The sequence below is a fragment of the Tarenaya hassleriana genome, unplaced genomic scaffold, assembly GCF_000463585.1.
Source record: "Tarenaya hassleriana unplaced genomic scaffold, ASM46358v1 Cleome9, whole genome shotgun sequence".
Taxonomy (NCBI): Eukaryota; Viridiplantae; Streptophyta; class Magnoliopsida; order Brassicales; family Cleomaceae; genus Tarenaya; species Tarenaya hassleriana.
This window is the reverse complement of record NW_010971389.1, coordinates 2,835,704-2,854,145: the sequence shown is the minus strand read 5'-3', so window position 1 is coordinate 2,854,145 and position 18,442 is coordinate 2,835,704. Positions and strand designations below refer to the sequence as shown.

General features: G+C 40.0%; 4 protein-coding genes and 1 long non-coding RNA gene across 6 annotated transcripts in view; 2 read left to right on the top strand and 3 right to left on the bottom strand.

The window, feature by feature from the left end:
• LOC104804055 (mitotic checkpoint serine/threonine-protein kinase BUB1) overlaps positions 1-475 on the bottom strand; it is a 3,755-nt gene extending 3,280 nt beyond the window's left edge. Inside the window, exons 1-2 of the mRNA XM_010528206.2 lie at positions 345-475; positions 40-187 (exon numbers count right to left, since the gene is read on the bottom strand). Coding sequence (XP_010526508.1) covers positions 40-187; positions 345-403 — 207 coding nt within the window. The 5' untranslated portion in view covers positions 404-475. The remainder of the gene's footprint in view (positions 1-39; positions 188-344) is intronic.
• Positions 476-777: 302 nt separating this feature from the next.
• On the top strand, positions 778-1,941 carry LOC104804054 (protein ARABIDOPSIS THALIANA ANTHER 7). The gene is made up of 3 exons (XM_010528205.2): positions 778-1,103; positions 1,214-1,368; positions 1,706-1,941. Exons 1-3 carry the CDS (start codon positions 894-896, stop codon positions 1,728-1,730), a joined length of 390 nt encoding a protein of 129 aa, XP_010526507.1. The 5' UTR covers positions 778-893; the 3' UTR covers positions 1,731-1,941.
• Positions 1,942-3,235: 1,294 nt separating this feature from the next.
• LOC104804052 (S-alkyl-thiohydroximate lyase SUR1-like) lies at positions 3,236-5,856 on the top strand. The gene is made up of 7 exons (XM_010528203.2): positions 3,236-3,730; positions 4,106-4,445; positions 4,528-4,746; positions 4,831-4,890; positions 4,985-5,140; positions 5,264-5,357; positions 5,539-5,856. The coding sequence occupies exons 1-7, from the start codon at positions 3,378-3,380 to the stop codon at positions 5,706-5,708; spliced, it is 1,392 nt and encodes a 463-aa protein (XP_010526505.1). The 5' UTR covers positions 3,236-3,377; the 3' UTR covers positions 5,709-5,856.
• A 5,957-nt stretch (positions 5,857-11,813) lies between these two features.
• LOC104804053 lies at positions 11,814-13,405 on the bottom strand. 2 transcript variants are annotated; one of them, XR_002023770.1, is made up of 4 exons: positions 13,206-13,405; positions 12,077-12,292; positions 11,940-11,985; positions 11,814-11,871 (listed from the first exon to the last, which is right to left on the bottom strand). It is a non-coding gene; the product is annotated as an uncharacterized LOC104804053 (long non-coding RNA). The 2 variants fall into 2 exon arrangements; XR_002023769.1 differs by lacking the exon at positions 11,940-11,985 and having other exon boundaries at positions 11,820-11,939.
• A 938-nt stretch (positions 13,406-14,343) lies between these two features.
• On the bottom strand, positions 14,344-17,895 carry LOC104804051 (DDB1- and CUL4-associated factor 13). Its single transcript, XM_010528202.2, has 16 exons — positions 17,741-17,895; positions 17,541-17,630; positions 17,286-17,397; positions 16,937-16,964; positions 16,689-16,787; positions 16,540-16,609; positions 16,418-16,452; positions 16,172-16,246; positions 15,997-16,092; positions 15,837-15,900; positions 15,685-15,738; positions 15,487-15,572; positions 15,279-15,404; positions 15,057-15,162; positions 14,805-14,893; positions 14,344-14,710 (listed from the first exon to the last, which is right to left on the bottom strand). Exons 1-16 carry the CDS (start codon positions 17,804-17,806, stop codon positions 14,548-14,550), a joined length of 1,359 nt encoding a protein of 452 aa, XP_010526504.1. The 5' UTR covers positions 17,807-17,895; the 3' UTR covers positions 14,344-14,547.
• Between the last annotated feature and the right edge of the window lie 547 nt (positions 17,896-18,442).

Below are 18,442 nucleotides of genomic sequence, written 5' to 3'. Positions count from 1 at the left end.
GGGGGGGGGGGGGGGGCAGTAGTAAGGTTGGAGAATTACGTAGAGGAACCAGATCTTAAGGAATCTGACGTCGTTTTGGTAGCGAGCATCGTGCTTGAAAGTGGAGATACATTCATACAGCAAGGCGTCCAGATCTTTACTGGAATCATTACCGGAGTAGATATCCTCCATCGCTTTCCTTATTTTCCTAAGAAAACAAATCCAAATCATAAGAAACTATGGACGTTTTCCACATTTTGAGGAGAAAACATCAGTGGAATGCCAAACCTCCCAAAAACCAGCACAGGCTTTTCCAAAAACCTTGAGAAAATAATAGATGGATAGAGAGGAACAGGAGAAATTACAGTAGCCAAGGAAAGAGCGGATCGTCTGCAGCATCGGAGTCTATGAAGCCAAAGGCCATTTCCAATTTCGCGGCGACACAGTTTCAGTTCAGAAACAGTGGAGAAACCAAATCTACGGGGAGGAGGAGCAAGGAAGCGAGGGAACGCCAATAATTCAAAAACTGCAAGTTTCGCATCCTTTGGGCCTTGGGCCCAATTATATTTATATAAGCCCGTACAAATACATGATATGGGCCTAAGGCTTTCACGGGCCGGATTATGCACAATGATACAGCCCATATTTATTATATTTTACTACGTCAACAAACAATGGAATTAAGAGAGAGACAAGAGCGAGAAAATAAGCTGTGTACGGAAACTGCATGAGCCCATCATATAAATAATCACGATCCGAAACAGAAGGAAGCGGAAGCACGAGGACTACGTGTTCTTGAAACTAAACAGATATCATAATGAGGGATCCACCTATATAATTAATTATCATTAAGAGACGGATTATGCCTCATTAATCAAAACCCTAATATTTCTTCTTCTTCTGCTTAAGACGGCATGCCTCGTACGATCATCACTTGGCTCGTGGCGATGGCAACAATGGTGTCGGCATCCAATCAGGTGGAAATGAATTATTTGTGTGAGGAAGTGTTTGAAAACTTCGCACCGTGCATGGGTTTCGTAGAGGGAATATTCCGGCGACCGTCGCCGGAGTGTTGCGGAGGAGTAAAGCGCCTGAACAAGCTCGCCAAGGCCACGGAAGTCGGGGTTTTTTTTTTTTTTTTTTTTTTTTGAGAAGTCAAAGCGTCGATTTCTAGACCAAAAAAAAAAGGAAAAGGAAAATGTTTTTTCTTTAATTTTTAAAAAAAAAAATGCAGGAAAAGGGGAATAACGTGGAGAGAGTGTGTGAATGCATAGAGATAATGGGGAGAGCTCAGCATCTGCCGTTCCTCGGGAGCTCCATCTCAGACCTTCCCTCCATGTGCTCTCTTCATCTTAGCTTCCCCGTTTCCGTCGCCATGGACTGCTCTCGGTTACTCTCTCTACCCCCTCTTTTTTACCATTTTTCCTCTTCTTTCCCCATACTTTTGTTTCTCTCCTTTTAACCCTCTCCTTTCCATTTCAATTTTAATTAAATAATATCGAGTTGTATTTGCTGAAATGAGTAGATAAATATAGATTAGGAGAGTTGAACTTTATTGGAAATGATTGGAATAAATTGTAGATATAAAATCAATTAAAACAAATTAAATTGTGAATTATGTCATATATCTCTATTAGCTTGTTAGTCTTCTCCAACTCATTTTTTTAATATAATTTTCTTCCTTTTGTATTTTGTTAACTTTTAAAGTAATTTTTTTTTATTGCAGATTTAGAAATAAAAAATATTATTGAGGTTGGTGACCAAATCAGCATAAAAGGCCAACGAAGGGTTGGTTTACAAAAGACATTCCGGTCAATTTGTCCTTCTACAAGCATATATAATATATATTTAAATGGGTGCATTCATCAACCCTAAATTACATCGATCGATATCGATTGCCCCGAGTGTTGTGTGCCTCTTACTAAAAATAAAATGAATGATATGTGCATGATTATATTGGTGGGTTTGGACAATCAAACTCAAAACGGGTATAGTTCGTAAAAAATTCGATCTGTGAAATATTCAATAAAACCTTATAAATGATAGAAAAATTGAGTCTTTATTATTGATCGATATAAAAAAATCAAATCACAATCAAATTTGTAGAAAATCAAATATTTAGTACTGATCAATATTATGAACCGAATCAAATCAAAGTTAATTAGAAAATCAAATCTAATACTAATTCTCATTAATTTTGTCATTATTGCGATATTTTCTAATATAAAAAGAGTGTTATTGGATTGGCTCAACAATACACAAAAAAAAATAGAAAAGAAAAATAAGCATTCACACACATTTTTCTTATCTCACACTCCTTTACATTCACTTAATACAGAAAAACTTCTCTTGAATACGCGATCGTTCTTCACCGTGTTTCAATAATTTCGAAGTTTTTAGAGTTGGTACGGTAATCAAACTTAAAGAAATATTTTATTCGTAGGTAATTTGATGTGTTTTCATAATACAAATAAATAGGTTATATTTGTTACTTTGATGTGTGTAGGTATATCTACTCATTATCATATTAATTGTACCGCATTGAAAGAAATAGTCTCAAATATTCCATGAGTTAATAATATATGGGCTAGTCATTTGAGTGATAATATGCTCTTTGTTAAGAGGGATGGTGATTGGTGAACTAACTCCATTGATATTACAAAGAAACAAATTTTATCAGTTATATGACGATTTGTAGTCTAATGGGTTTTCATAATTTGCACTTGAATTTTTGTTTATGAAAGTGGACCTTTATTTTTATATGATGGAGATCTGAAGTTGTGATCCATATTTTATCATTTGCAAGAAACTTATTGTCAATCATCGGATGTAAATAATGTTCATTTCCTTTAAAACAACTACCAAGTTTAAATCAAAATATATTATGGGAGCTTCAATAGCGGATCGTGATGGGCTCATACTAATGGGCCTAATGGATATTTGGGCCCAACTCTTGTATATATATAAGACATTTTATGTTTCGGCACGTGATTTTTGTGGAGGAGGGCATCCACCTACCCAGCTAGCTACTTGATTCCTCCTCTATGGTCCATTTTCAATTCCTTAAAATAATCGATATCTTAAATTACCAACTACAATATTCACAAATTATAAAATCCGAAATTCCGAATCATATTATATATAAACTATTTTTTTTAAAATGTACTATGGTGAATAAATACAGAGTCCGACGTGTTATTTTTAGAATTAGGTGTCACCCATATTGAGATTCTCACGTTTTTATAAGTAACTCTCTCTCTTTCAGAGTCAAGAGCAATTCCCCATAAGGCCGAAGGTTCCCAAAAATAACTTGCGAACACCGCCGTCTTCTCTTACCTTTGAATTGAATTTGAGTTTTCCGAATATTTTATTTGGCTACATAAAGAGACTCGCGAGCGATGAGCCAACACACCAACCTCTTCGTTCCCTCTTTTCGAACTGACGAAGAAGCTAATCCCAAAACGCAGACGCAGATGGAGAACGCCAACGGTAGCGGCAGCGTTTGGAGGTTCAGAGGCGGCGACGGGGCGAAGAAAGCGGCGACGGTGACGCTCAGAGGGGTCATCTACATGCTCTTCGACAACTGCAGCAAGGACCTCGGAAAGACCATTCTGCCCCTCGGCCATGGCGACCCCTCCGTCTACCCTTGCTTCCGCACCTCCATCGAGGCCGAGGACGCCGTCGTCGAAGCTCTCCGCTCCGGCAAGGCCAACTCCTACGGCCCCGGCGCCGGAATTCTGCCCGCCCGCAGGTATTCCTCTTTCTCCGCTTCGTTTCTTCTCGCTTGAATCGAGTGAGTGATGGACTTCGTTTGAATTGATATTGAAGTAATTCTGATCGATTTCGATACCCAGAACAGTTTGAGATCCTCTCACCTTCGAATTTTCTCCCGGATATGAACTTTAAATCATCTAGAGACCTCTGTTTTGCTCATTTGATCAAAAAGCCATGCATGCTTTTGAGTTTATCTGATCCAAGTTCGCCAGTAGTTTAATTTCAGTCATCTTCTTTATGGGTTTGCGTAAGTTTTCGAGCTGTGTGTTTCTTGATGTAACCTTGTTCCACGGTTTTGGCGTAAGTCGAAGACTTTTGACGAATGGTGTGTGTTTGGAACGTGTAAAATCAGGGCGGTGGCTGATTATGTGAACCGTGACATTCCGATAAAGGTGACACCGGACGACATATTCCTGACGGTGGGATGTAACCAAGGGATAGAGATAGTGATAGAAGCCCTGGCCCGGCCGAATGCCAACATTCTGCTCCCGAGGCCGAGCTTCCCTCACTATGATGCTCGTGCCGTCTACAGCGGCCTCGAGGTCCGAAAGTTTGATCTTCTTCCCGAAAAGGACTGGGAAGTCGATCTCGAAGGCGTGGAAGCCGTTGCCGATGAAAACACCGTCGCCATTGTCATTATCAATCCCAACAACCCTTGTGGAAATGTCTACACTCATGATCACCTCAAGAAGGTAAATTTTGTTTCTTCCCGGTGAATCACCGAGACAAACCATAAATAAAACTCATGTTTTGATGATGATGATGAACCTGTAGGTGGCCGAGACAGCTCGGAAGCTCGGGATAATGGTGATCTCCGATGAAGTGTACGATCAGACGATATACGGAGACAACCCCTTTGTCCCAATGGGGAAGTTTTCGTCCATTGCTCCAGTGATAACCCTTGGAGCCATATCCAAGGGATGGGTGGTTCCTGGCTGGAGAATCGGTTGGATGGCAATGAACGACCCCGAGGGCGTTTTCAAAACCACTGGGGTCCGTTAGCTTTTCCCCTTCTCTTGCTTCTGTCACAAGTAGTAATCTCTCTGTATTCACCTCTGGAAATTTTTCTTCCGACAGGTCGTCCAGTCTATCAAGCAGCATCTGGACATAACTCCGGATCCTTCCACCATGCTTCAGGTATGTGGTTCACTGTCTTTGAGCATGTTTCTTGGTTTTTTCGTCCTTTCTGTACATTCATCAATGATGATGGTATGAATGTGTGTTTGAGCAGGTGGCACTTCCGCAGATACTGGAGAACACAAAGAAAGAGTTCTTCGCGAAGAAGAGCGCCATACTGAAACAGAACGTGGACTTGGTGTGCGACGGGCTAAAGGACATTCCTTGCATTGTCTGCCCCAAGAAACCCGAGTCCTGCACTTACCTCCTGGTACCCATCTTTTTACCCAAGAAAGAAAAATGAGTTGGCTCAGATGAGATCATCAAGTATCATGGATTTTTTCAGTGTACGGAACTTCATTAACTGGTGAATCTGTGCCGTTCTTGATTGCAGACGAAGCTCGATCTGTCAATGCTGGAGGGCATAAAGGACGACACCGACTTCTGTGTGAAGCTGGCTAGGGAAGAAAACCTCGTCTTTCTACCAGGTAATCCTTGTTAATTGGTAATAGAACATACCGAATGGGGTCGGGTTTTGATGCGGTAGGAGCCTTAGTCGCATCAGTGATTCTTCTGTCGAAGTAGATTTATCAGTAGTTCCTATTAGCTAGCTTTCCATAGCTTTCCACACAATTGGGACAGTGAATTAAAAGAGAAGAAAATGTGCAGGAGAGGCTCTGGGACTGAAGAACTGGTTGAGGATAACGATAGGAGTTGAAGCTCCGATGCTGGAGGAGGCCCTTGAGAGATTGAAGGGCTTCTGCTCACGTCACGCCAAGAAGCCTGAGACTGAAGCTTCCCTTCAAGCTTTGAAGCTCACTGAAAATGGCGTGAACTAATCACCATCTCTCTCTCTCTCTCTCTCTCTCTCTCTCTATATATATATATATATATATATATATATATATACCTTTTTTGAATGCATGTGTGTATTTCGTCCGAGTTGTATAAGCATTCTCATTTATAAATGGTTAAGCATATTCTGCATTATATCTTAGAAAAATATCTTTTGCAAAGGCATATGCACAAGTAATGTACAAAGTTTATCAGACGATATCGGAGAAGAAACAAACATGAATCGCCAAGAGAGAGAAAGTCACTGGAGAGAGAGAGTAGTTGGAGAAAATGAAAACTGTTATTCAGCTTCTCTCTGTTTTCTGTATATATACATTACGAATCAACACAAATTACATCTTTAGCCCCATAGAAACACTATGTTATATCTGATACACTCCCCTCAAGTCTATGATTCCGAGAAGGAAGAAATAGACTTGAAGTTTGGAACCGAGATAACATAGACTGAAAAACAGCCGGTTGTAGAGCTTTTGTCAAACAATCTGCCAATTGTTTGTCAGTAGAGATATGCAGTGTCTTGATTAGACCATCACGAATTTTCTCTCGAACTAGATGGCAATCAAGCTCGATATGCTTGGTTCTTTCATGAAAAACCGCATTGGAGGCTAAGTGTAATGCTGATTTGTTGTCACAGAACAAATTTGCTGGCAACTGTAGCGGAATGCAAAGATCCTGGAGAAGATTTCGCAACCATACAATCTCACACGTGACATTCGCCATTGCCCGATACTCAGCTTCAGTACTGCTCCTCGAAACTGTGCTCTGCTTCTTCGATTTCCACGAAACAAGAGAGTCCCCCAAGAAAATGCAATATCCTGTGACTGATTTTCTTGTATCAGGGCAAGTTGCCCAGTCGGAGTCTGCAAATGCATTCAACTTTAGCTCAGACTTTGCTGAAAAGAACAGCCCTTGTCCAGGATCATTCTTGAGATATCTCAGAACGCGATAAGCGGCATTCAAGTGATCATCCGTCGGAGCTGATAGTAACTGACTAAGTTTGTGAACCGAGAATGTAATATCAGGTCTAGTTATTGTCAAATATAGCAGCTTTCCAACTAGAGCTCGATAGACTGTTGGTTCTGTCAATAAAGTGCCCTGTTTCAGACTCAAATGATTATTTGGATCCATTGGCACTGAAATCGGCTTACAACCAGAATATCCAGCATCTGACAATAAATCGAGACAATACTTTCGTTGACTGATTGATATTCCTTTTGCAGACCTTGCAATCTCGAGTCCTAAAAAGAACTTTAGTGGACCGAGATCTTTGATATTGAAGTTCTGTTGCAAGAGTTTCTTCAGACCTTCAACAGCAATATCATCATTGCTAGCAATGACGATATCATCAACATACACCAGCAATGCCAAGAAAGATGGACCAGACTTCTTTACAAACAAAGAATGATCTGATTGAGATTGTCGAAAGCCAGCATTCAACAAGACTGTAGAAAATTTCTGGTACCACTGTCGCGATGCTTGTTTCAGGCCATACAAAGATTTCTGAAGTTTGCAAACAGGTCTCGGAGGAAGCTCTGCATTTGAAGCCAAAGTGAAACCTTGCGGCAAGTTCATATATATATCTTCCTCAAGATCACCATGAAGGAACGCATTAGTAACGTCCATCTGCGTTAAACTCCAGTTTTGAGTTGCTGCCAATGCCAATAAGACCTTGACAGTCACTAACTTCGCAACCGGAGAGAATGTATCAATGTAATCAACACCCTCTTGTTGTGTGAATCCCTTTGCAACTAATCTTGCTTTATATCTGTCTATACTGCCATCAGCTTTCCGTTTAATCTTGTATACCCACTTACAACCCACTGAATTCTGTGATTCAGGTAAAGAAACAATCGACCAAGTGTTGTTTCGTATTAAGGCAGAAAGTTCTTCATTCATAGCTTGTTGCCACTGAACAGATTTGACAGCCTCTCTAAAATTCCGAGGTTCAGTTTCATGATTGAGGTTTAAAGTGTACTGCTTATATTGTGGAGATAAATGGTCATATGTCAGAAAAGATGACATAGGGTAGGGTGTTGTAAATGGCTCGGTAGAAACAGAATGCTGGGTATTATAGCAGTGATATTCATCCAAATGATGTGGTCTCTTTACCAAGCGTCTGGGTCTTTGGGTCAAGTGACTAGGACATGTAGGTTGTGGTTCAGATATATCTGATTGTAATGGTTCGAAAGAAGGTTGGTTTGATTGAACAGGTGGTGGATTTGGATCAGTATAAGGCTGAGATGGCATATCTGGTGGTGTTGGTATTGGTAAAGGTAAAATGGAAGAGGGGAAAATAACGTTTGAGGAAGGACTTGGTTCATTTTGGTCTTTGGTAAATGGAAATATGGTTTCATGAAACTGAACATTCCTCGAAATGTATATTTCATTGGATTCCAAATCCAACAACTTGTATCCTTTATACCCAGCAGGGTATCCAAGAAATACTGCCGATCTAGCTCTAGCTGCAAACTTGTGTCTGTTCTTATCCAAAGTACTACCATAACACAGGCAACCAAACACACGTAAATGGGAATAAGAAGGCAAGGTACCTTGCAAAACTTCATATGGCGTTTTCTGATTCAGCAAAGGACTTGGAATTCGATTTATCAAATAGACAGCAGTTCTGATACAGTCTGTCCAGTAGACTAAAGGAAGATTAGACTGATGAAGCAACGATCTCGCCACATTTAAGATATGTTGATGCTTCCTTTCGACGACAGAGTTCTGTTGTGGTGTGCTTACACAAGAATAATAGTGCAGCATTCCTCTGTCTCGACATAAATCTGCAAATTTCAACTCATTTGCATTGTCCGATCGAATAGCTTTTATTCGTGTCTTATACTGTGTTTCAATCATGGTAACAAAGACTGGAAATAGAGTCAACACATCACTTTTATTTACCAGAAAATATATCCATACAGCTCTAGAACAGTCATCAACTATGGTAAGAAAGTATCGAAATCCTTCTACAGATGAGACTGAAAAAGGACCCCAAATGTCCAAATGAAGTAGATCAAATGGGTTATCTGATACATGGTTGTTAAAAGGAAAAGGCAAATGTTTCTGTTTTGCTAAATGACAAGTCTGACAGTGGGTCAATTCTGAACATTTAGCAAGTGATAGCTCGCGAGAGAGGGTCTTTATTCTGCTGAAAGAAGGGTGGCCCAGTCTTTGGTGCCATATAGTGGTATCTGCCATGAAAGCTTGACAGTAGGATATAGGAGGTGTGGGCAAAAAAGAAGTGTCGAGGATGTATAGGTTCTGCTGAAGATCAGCTTTCCCAATCATCCAATCCTGAGTATGCACCTGAATGCAACAGGAATTTGATGTAAACGACACTGAGTAAGCATTATCTTTGAGTAAAGAAGAGACACTCAAAAGATTAAATGCAAAAGAGGGTACAAACAGAACGTTTGATAGGGTAAGATAAGGGTTGATGATAACTGTTCCAGACTGAGTAATAGTAATGTGTTGTTTGTTAGGCAAAGTCACCATGATTGGAGCAACAGTTTTCAGATCATAGAATAAATCCCTATTCGAACAAACGTGTGTGGATGCTCCAGAATCCACTATCCAAGTTCCAAAATTGGGAATGAAAGCCATACCAGAAACCAGAGGAGAAGAATCTGGTGCTCCATCCACAGTAATTGTCGCATTAACAAACTTCATCTGATCTTGAAAGTGTGTATATATCTGTTGCAGTTGCTCAGGAGTCAAGTCTGGTACTGCCGAAGGTGACTTTTCCTTGAAATTATCAACATATGTGGTATGCATAGAAGCAATTACATCTTTAGCCTGAAGCTGTTGACGAAATCCAGAACTCTGAGGAGGTCTCTGAATTGACTGTGTTGGAACTTGGTTGTTCTGAAAGTTTCTCGGAGCTGAATTCTGGCCAGTTGGTTTAAATCCAGGAGGATAACCATGAAGTTTATAGCATTTGTGTATGGTATGCCCATACAATCCACAATGCGTGCATAATGGTCTCTGTTTCTGTCTGAAATTGTTAGTAGGAGTTGCTGCTACAACGTTTTCAGGGACTGAAATAGTCTGAAAAACATGTGCTTCATTCGATACAGAAGGCTTGATCAATCGTTGTTGTTCATGTTGCGTGATTAAATTGTAAGTCCTTTCCAGATTCGGTAAAGGATCCATCATAATGACTTGTCCACGAATGCCTTCATAAGACTCATTCAACCCAAACAGAAATTCAATCACAAAGTCTTCCTCATGTAACTCATTCCACTTCTGATTCAACTGACATGAACACTTGCCACATTCACAATGAGGATTGACACGAACAACCTTCAATTCTTCCCAAAGAGTCATCAATTTGGTATAGTAAACAGAAACAGTGGAAGAACCTTGATTTAGAGAACGCAGACGCTGTTTGATACTGTAGCGCCTGGGAACATTATTTTGCTTGAATCTTGTTTCCAAATTCTCCCAAGCTCCTTTTGCAGTCGGAATGTACATCAAACTCGAAGCAATCGTTTTAGAAACAGAGTGCATTAGCCAAGATTTGACCACAGCATTATTCCGAGACCATAACCTTTTATCAGGATGATTATCAGGTGGTTTCGGAAGAGTTCCATCGATGAAACACAGTTTATTTCGGCCTTCAAGAGCCAACATGATGGATTGATACCAAGAACTGTAATCTTCCGGACCATTGAGTCGATCCGAGACAAGAACCACATTCGTGTGATCACTAGATCCAAGATAATAATGGCTATGAACAGGAACATCTACCTCATCGGTAAGATCAGCATCCGTCGTCGCCATTGTTGCAGATATCTTGAACAAATCTTCAAGATCCAAGAAGAATTAACGAAGAACACTCGATGAAACGAGAAAAAATCAGAGAAAATGAACAGGAAAAACGAAGCGAAAAACAAGATTCCGCTCTGATACCATATCAGACGATATCGGAGAAGAAACAAACATGAATCGCCAAGAGAGAGAAAGTCACTGGAGAGAGAGAGTAGTTGGAGAAAATGAAAACTGTTATTCAGCTTCTCTCTGTTTTCTGTATATATACATTACGAATCAACACAAATTACATCTTTAGCCCCATAGAAACACTATGTTATATCTGATAAAGTTACCATATCGTTACTTATGGCTTTCCCCGAAATTATAACACGTCAAAATCATCAAACAGTCTTGGATACGGGCTCGACGGCTACATACATAAACACATACATAATCCACATATACAACATGACAGCATGCGTATATAATTGTTTTTTTATTATTTGTAATCAATGCTGCTATGTTTTTGGAATTTCTGTTCTAGTTTGGAAAGAACTGTGACAATTAAAGTAAGGCATGCCAGAAACTGAATCCTAGGAGAAGTGTGTCGGGAAACTTAACTGGCATGAGCAATACTCTCAATCTGGCTTGCGCCTTCCATTGCTTGCTCGAGTTCCTGCATCGTCAGGAGCCTCGTCATCTCTGTATATTCTCCTTCCGCATGTGAACCAATCTCTTCCATGTCCACTTGCTTCAACGTGAAATGTGCGCCCACCGCCTTAATGGTTCTGTCTATAAAAACCGATCTTTCCATATAATCCTTCATTCTACACACAAAATCCATGTGATCTCTTTCCTGCAGTATATATTTACACACCATTAAGAAGTAAAAAAAAAGTGGAACTTTGCAGAAATTATCAAGTTCTGTACAAGTAGAACGTTTTATGCGTCTAATTTGTAACACGTTTTTATGAAAGGAATGAAGGAAATCGAGGCCTTACCAACCGGTACTGGGGCGCTTTCGAAGGCAGCTTGAGGTAAGCCATGTTTTCAGCACTGTAGTCCCATAGAAACGATGTGTGGTGAATCCATCTATCTCTGGTAATCGACTGAGCATTTCCGCCGAATTTGTGGTCTCCAAAAACATAATCTGAAACTCCCGGAAACGGAAAAAGATGAAATGAAAACCTTCCATGGGGGCATTAAGGAAACGATAGAAAGTAGAAAACGTGTAAAAGAGTTCACAAACCGTTCTCGCGTAGTTGGAAGCCGCCAATCCCCTCAAATGAGGGTTACCTCAAGATTTTTCAGGTCCACTTCCTGAGATGTATTCTTAGCATGACAGAACGAGGATAAGGCTGGACACCAGGAACATCATCTTTGTTGCAAATCAAACTGACAAACACGGTATCCTTGTCAACTATCACAGTTCCACCTCCGCTAAACCTTTTAATAACCGGTACCTGGTCCCGTATAACAGATCCAAGCTCAACAAGTTCAGATGGCTTCCTATGCAGAATAACATACCCACATCTCAAGATAATATCTTTTGCGGGAAAACGCGAAGAAAAACAATGAGATGTAATGCAACTGATCTTACCCCGACACTCCCATGACAACTGTAGGGACATTCGTTCCATCGTTTATGATGCACCAATTACCAGAGAATGTTCTGAGGAGCTGTTCTTCCAGATGGAGCTGCTGCAAGATTGGTATTCCTCTAAACCTAACGAGATTCATCAATGGAAGCCCCAAATCCTTGGCTCGATTCGCACTCATCTTGGCAGTACAATTACAAGCTCTTCGCCTAAAATGTCTGCAATACATTGAATACAATCACCAAAGCCATTAGTGACACGACCAAGATTCCAACAAAACAGAAGCTATCATCTGAAACTTCCACAGAACTCAGATGTCAGTGAATCATCAAACATCAATCACTGGGCCCTTCAAACCAAAGATGGGAATCTAGAACCGAAGACCTCACAGGATTGGGATTGCAATAACTGTTCAATGAAGTTTGGTTTGACTCCCGCGGAAATCAATCACCACGAAACATATCTAAGATGAAGTCGAACACAAAGTCCTGTCCTTTTCCAGAAACGAATACAATTCGGCCCAGACCCAGAAAATTTCAGAGCTCCGATTTCGATTGTTTCGATCTTAGAGAAACAAAAGTGAATAATAGTAATCAAATTTCATTTGCAAGAGGAAAGGGGTTTACGTGCGACCGAACTCCGACAATGGTAAGTGATCTCGAAACAGAAGATCTTCAACGAAGCGCAAGTTCGAAGCTTCCGAAATTCCTTTTCTTAAGGCGCGCGTCACGCGCCTCTTCAACGCTTGTGGGTCTTCTTTTTTTTTTCTTCACATTGTCGGAAAGACAACATTATGGCACCATTTTCGTCATTGTGTAGCTACCGCCGTCTCGGTTCGAACCGAACCCAGTTCTTCCGTCTCGCGAACGCGCCAACAAGCTACTCAAAATTTGTGCCCACGTAAGTAACCTGAGGGTTGGAGAATCGATTTATGCCCAGTGGATCATTAGGAACCAAGCGTCTCCGGCTGGAGACTGATTCCAGGTCATTTTCTCTGATTAATCTCTATGCGAAAACGTCTCTCAAAACATGTGATCTTCGTGATCCCCAGAATTCGATTCAAGTCGGAGAAAATATAATCAAAAGTATAAAAAAAAAAACAGAAAGGAGACTCAAGCTCATTGGACTGACCGGAGAGAGGGGATGAATGAGCATCTTCTAGAGGCGGCGCCAAATATTGACCGAGCTGATTTCTATGGAGAGGAAAATCGGCCGGAATCTAAAGCGACCCGAGCCAACGTCGCTCGGAAGATCGATCTGGCCGCGGCGGAGGCAGAACGCCGTCCGTCAAGGAATGTTTGGATTTCGACGGAATACAAGGGAGATTCTGCTTGCTTGAGCCTCGGGAGGAGGACGCTATCAAACATTCATGGGCCTATTGACTCTCTCCGGCCCAAATTCCCAAAGGTCTTAAACCCATTTGCATCCGTACCACGAAATTCCCGACTGTAACAAACTAATCGGATAAAAAAATGTTTATATATTTTTTTTTAAACACTAAAAGTTTACTCGATGATCTGGACACGCGTATGTTATCTAAAACAAAATTAATTCTTCTTTCGTGCCTCATCGTATACAAATATTCATAAAGTCAAGTTCTATGTTAATGGCCCCCAAACCATGGTGGAATATAATACGCAATTTTTTTATTATATGACTTGTTTTCTGTAACAATCAATATAACTTATATTAGTGGACATGGAAAGAATATAAGTTATATAGTTTTTTTATTAAACTACTCAAAAGTTTTTATCGAAGAATTACTGATAAGCGATAGTACGCTAATTAAACGCCGTGCTTTTTTTATAAAAAAAATATTCAGATACCAGTATTTATTTTGCATACGATGAAGTAACAGAGATAAGATATGACCAATTATCTCGATATATGTTTTCGTTTACAAACTCTATACCATCCAATTTTCTAATCACATATCATATCCTATTTCTGCTCACACTTGTTTGTTCCAATCCCTTTTTTTTTGTCACTCCTGAATGTTTCGTATATACTCGAACTCATCACGCCATTTCACACACGTGTGTGTGTATATATATTCATGTATGTACGCATGTGTGTATGTATGTATATGTGTAGATAAACAATGTTATCTGTACTTAAAAAAGATTAATGGCCTCGATGGACCCGGTCTCCGTCTTTAGTTGATGACGTAGAAACAATTTTTTAAAGCAAATTTGGATAATAATGGGGTGCTCATTTGGTCAATGTTCACTGGATATTTATGTCATAAATTACTAATTTTTCCCAAGAATAATTTACAAAATTCCAAGCCGAGCCGGGATGCAATGCTCATTGATTTGATCCGCTGTATACAGAATCTCTTGGAAAAAAGAATGTCCATAGTAGAAGCGAGAACCCTCGTACAAGACAGGATAAAATATCGCGTAATACACCACCACCGCGAGAGAGGACTACAACACGAGAGATCAAGAAACGCCAAGAAGACAGAGAAAGGTCAGTCGACTTCTTTGATGATCCTTCTTTTGCGCAGTGGTCGGGTTACGACGCTTCCAGGGGCGCTGTGTGCCTTCCTTCTCGCCTCTTTCCTCTTCTTCGCTTCGTTCATTGTCCTTATCAGCCCTATCGCTTTGTATATTGGTTTCGGCAAATGCCTGTGCCTGTTTTTTTTTAAATACCAGAAAAAAAAAAAGACATTCAATTCCAGATTCAGCTGGCTTGTTAAAAAAACGAAAACATTTTCTTCGACCTTACCTCACAATTCGCTTGACCTCAGAGAGGTGCCTGTAGCGATTCTTGAGAGCCTCATGATACTCGTGCTTCTTCTGTTCTCTTGGAAGAATCTGCAGAAACACACCCCCAGAACCCAAAAAAAAAAAGTAGTTTTTTCTTTAGCTTTTTGGTCACAAGATTCAGTCACTACACGTTACAAGGTTAGGTCCCGTTCTCCTGTTCCCCAAGAATATAGATTTCTATGAGCAAGAGAGCAAGGAGAGAGGTTCTTACAACACCGAGTTGCTCGGAGGCTTTGGCCTTCCAAAGCCTCAGGTTTGTGTCATCGCTGCCTGATATTACATACGTAGCATCATAGCTGAACTTGACACAGAATACCCTACAAGAAAAAAAGCATCAAAACGGCAAACATAAACTCAAACAAAACTAACCAATAATCAGGAATCAGTACCAAGTAAAGGTTGGTAGAAGTTTTGCGCTAGTTTTTTTTTTTACCTTTGCATCCTCTTTGTATGGTAGATTTCTCGACTGTGTCCCCCATTGTATGGGAAGATTCTCACGGACCGATCATAAGAACCCGTCACAAATTCCCGGCCAGTTGGCGAAAAATCAATATCCATTCTGGAAAATCAGAAGTTCCGCATTATGTTATGGTAGTATACTATACTGTTGAGAAATGGTGCCAGACTTAAATTGTTCTTACACGGCAGAAACATGATCTCTGTGCACACACTTGGATTCATCCAACTTTCTACCATCAAAGCTATAGCAATTGCCATCTTCATTAGCCTGTTCATTTTCATCACAGGATTTATTATAAAATGAGAAAAGTAAGCAGATTATCTATTTTTTCCGAAATTTAAACCATCTGAGGATATTCCACTTTACTGCTAACACTTACAGCAGTGAAGTTCATTGGCTCCATTGGGTTCCAAGCGATTGAATTGGTTTTTGTCTGTCAAAAGATACAATTTCAGACCAATACTGCCATTCCACTGCAAAAGAAAAACAAAAACAGATGACAAAACGGGATGAAAGAGTTTAAGGCCATACCATCATGATAACTTTCCTTGCTGGGGAAGACATACGGAGATCATAAATCGTTATACTACGGTCACTGAAACAAGGAAAAAAAATTCTCTTGTAGCGTTAAAGAAAGGTAGCTCAATCGGCTAAGTAACATCTACGAGTTGGAAGCAAGCAGATTACACACCTAGCAGATGCTGCTAAAATATCAGACTCTCCGGGATTAAATCGTACAGAGATTACAGAGTCTGTTCCCCACTGGAAGCTGTGAACTGGCTGGGACCTAACCACAAAAGAAACTATATGAGATGATCAAATTAGAAGAAAAGAACATGAGTTTCTTCAAGCAGAAGGCAGAGTACCTATTATGGTTCCATATGTCTACTTGAGCTCCAGCAGTAGCAAAAAGCTCACCTTCCCATTGATGATCGACGGCACTAGAAAAAGTAAAAACATAGCATTAACTAAAGATTCAACACCCTGAATAGTGAATACATAATCACAAGTTGAAAAACTACTTGGCATTTTTATACTAGGGATCACGGTAGAGAGGATAAAACCAAAAGAATGATAACATGAGAAGTTGGGTGAAGACAAAATAATCCTACCAGAAGGCATTCTTCCAGACGTAAACAGCAGATGGCTGAAAAATAACAGGCGTAATTAGGTTGGAATAGCATTATATAACAGAGATCGATTTCAAAAAGTAGGACAGTTGTAACATAAATACCTCAACATAATTCTCAGATGAATCGTAAGAATCCGCCAGGGTAGGAAGCGGAACATTCCATAAACGAACACTGCACGAAAGTTACATTTCATCTTAATTTCATAAAATGTGAACTTGATCTGGAAGAGAAAAATCAGATTATGTCCTACATGCTATCGGTTCCACATGATACCAAGACACGACCATCTGTTGATGCTGTAAGCCCACGCACAGCCCCTTGGTGACCAGGAAACTGACAAACCGTGCGCCTGCCGGTTACCAATTCCAAAAGATAATAATCAAAGAGCATAACTTAGCTCCATTGAAAATGGCATACTAGGTTTGTTTTTAATGGGAGAATTGAAATAAACTTCAGGTGATGAAGGAAATTCGCCTGTCAAGTTGAAACGATACTAACCTTGAAGCAATATCCCAAAGGCGAATATCTGCAATAAAGAAAAGAATCAGCATCAGTAACACTTACAGGCAACCAACTTAGCATAATGAATAGTGAAAACGATCCAACTGGAAACAAACAGAAGATTGAATGTTTAAATTTCGACCCTACGCTCCAAGGCTTCTAATACAATCAGGAACCAAAGTATCGACCATGAATCACTAAACAAATTTCCAACATTAGCAATTGATCATCTACCAAAAGCTTCTTCCCATATAGGATGCCCTAACCAAGCTTCACATACAGAAAAAGTTCCAAAAAGAGAGAATGAGTGTGTGTGGCGGGGAGAGAGATGAGCTAACAAATTTACCTCCATCCATAGAACCAGAGAAAATTCCCTTTAGATGATTCGGGTTCTTCGCCATACAGGAGACTCCATCACGATGCCCATCCATGGCCCCGATGAACGGCCTTGCAAATATCTAACAAGCGAAAAAAAGTAGAGGCAAATTAGAAGAATTGCCCAAAACCCCATTGAAAATACCAGAGCTAAAAGCCGCACAAAAACAAAAAATCAAAATTTAGTAACACCAAAACTAAATTTAACAGCGCGAAATCGCGATACCTTGTCCAATTTGGCAGCGGTAAGAGCTCTCTGATATTCCACTGCCTTCTCCATTGGTCGAAGACTGGGATCGAAGTTGCGAAAAACTCTCTATGATAATGAGAGTTGGAAAACCCGTTAAGCTCAATAAGAGAAAAAGAGAGGGGAACTGATCCTGAAACCCTAACAAATGAAACTGAGAATAGTTGAAAATAAAACACCTGAAGATCCTGACTTCGTTCTCGAGTGAATTCATCAACCGAACGAGAAATCACCTTAACCTTCATCTCCTCCGCGGAAAATCGAATGCAATCGAGAGAGAGAGAGAGAGAGAGAGAGAGAGAGAGACTAATGGCAGAGAAAAACCCTCGGAGGTTGGGGGTTTTGGGAAGAGGGAGAAGAATAAGAAGAGTTGGGCCTATACAGGCCGAATAGGAAGGATAGAGATAGCAGCCCATTAAAGGCCTTCTTGTAGTTGTTTTGCACCTAATAATAGGCTCCGACTTTTGTATATTCAATGACTCGTTTTATATTTGGGCTTTTATGTCAAAATGGCGCAATCAAACTGGACTTATATATTAAATAATTTAATTTTAGAAAGAGAAAAAAAAGAAGAGTTGATGGTGTGGTAAAATGACCGAAAACTAACTTTGCCCAACGATCCAAAAAGTGACAAAGAGACACCTCATCATATCACCATCTATAGTCCAAGTAATCTCACGTCTATACAGAGAAAGAAACCTAATTTTTTTTATATAAAAAAACTGTGCATGTATATGACTATGTCGAGTGTATATAAACCCATACAAACTAATATACACGTGGATAAAAAATCTGATTATTTATTTATATGAGCAATTTTCATGTAAATTGTGCAGAACCTTGAAGGAAATGATACGCATAAACATCGATGACCAATCAAA

Excerpts from the sequence above, each read along its gene's own strand:
- LOC104804054 (XM_010528205.2), top strand. The coding sequence starts at position 894 with ATGCCTCGTACGATCATCACTTGGCTCGTGGCGATGGCAACAATGGTG. Across the intron at positions 1,104-1,213 it reads CCAAGGCCACGGAAGTCGGG|GAAAAGGGGAATAACGTGGA; the intron begins GTTTTTTTTTTT and ends AAAAAAATGCAG. Across the intron at positions 1,369-1,705 it reads GTCGCCATGGACTGCTCTCG|ATTTAGAAATAAAAAATATT; the intron begins GTTACTCTCTCT and ends TTTTTATTGCAG.
- LOC104804052 (XM_010528203.2), top strand. The coding sequence starts at position 3,378 with ATGAGCCAACACACCAACCTCTTCGTTCCCTCTTTTCGAACTGACGAA. Across the intron at positions 4,446-4,527 it reads CTCATGATCACCTCAAGAAG|GTGGCCGAGACAGCTCGGAA; the intron begins GTAAATTTTGTT and ends ATGAACCTGTAG. Across the intron at positions 5,358-5,538 it reads AAACCTCGTCTTTCTACCAG|GAGAGGCTCTGGGACTGAAG; the intron begins GTAATCCTTGTT and ends GAAAATGTGCAG.
- LOC104804051 (XM_010528202.2), bottom strand. The coding sequence starts at position 17,806 with ATGAAGGTTAAGGTGATTTCTCGTTCGGTTGATGAATTCACTCGAGAA. Across the intron at positions 17,631-17,740 it reads AACGAAGTCAGGATCTTCAG|AGAGTTTTTCGCAACTTCGA; the intron begins GTGTTTTATTTT and ends TCATTATCATAG. Across the intron at positions 14,894-15,056 it reads CCTCCGAGCAACTCGGTGTT|ATTCTTCCAAGAGAACAGAA; the intron begins GTAAGAACCTCT and ends GTGTTTCTGCAG.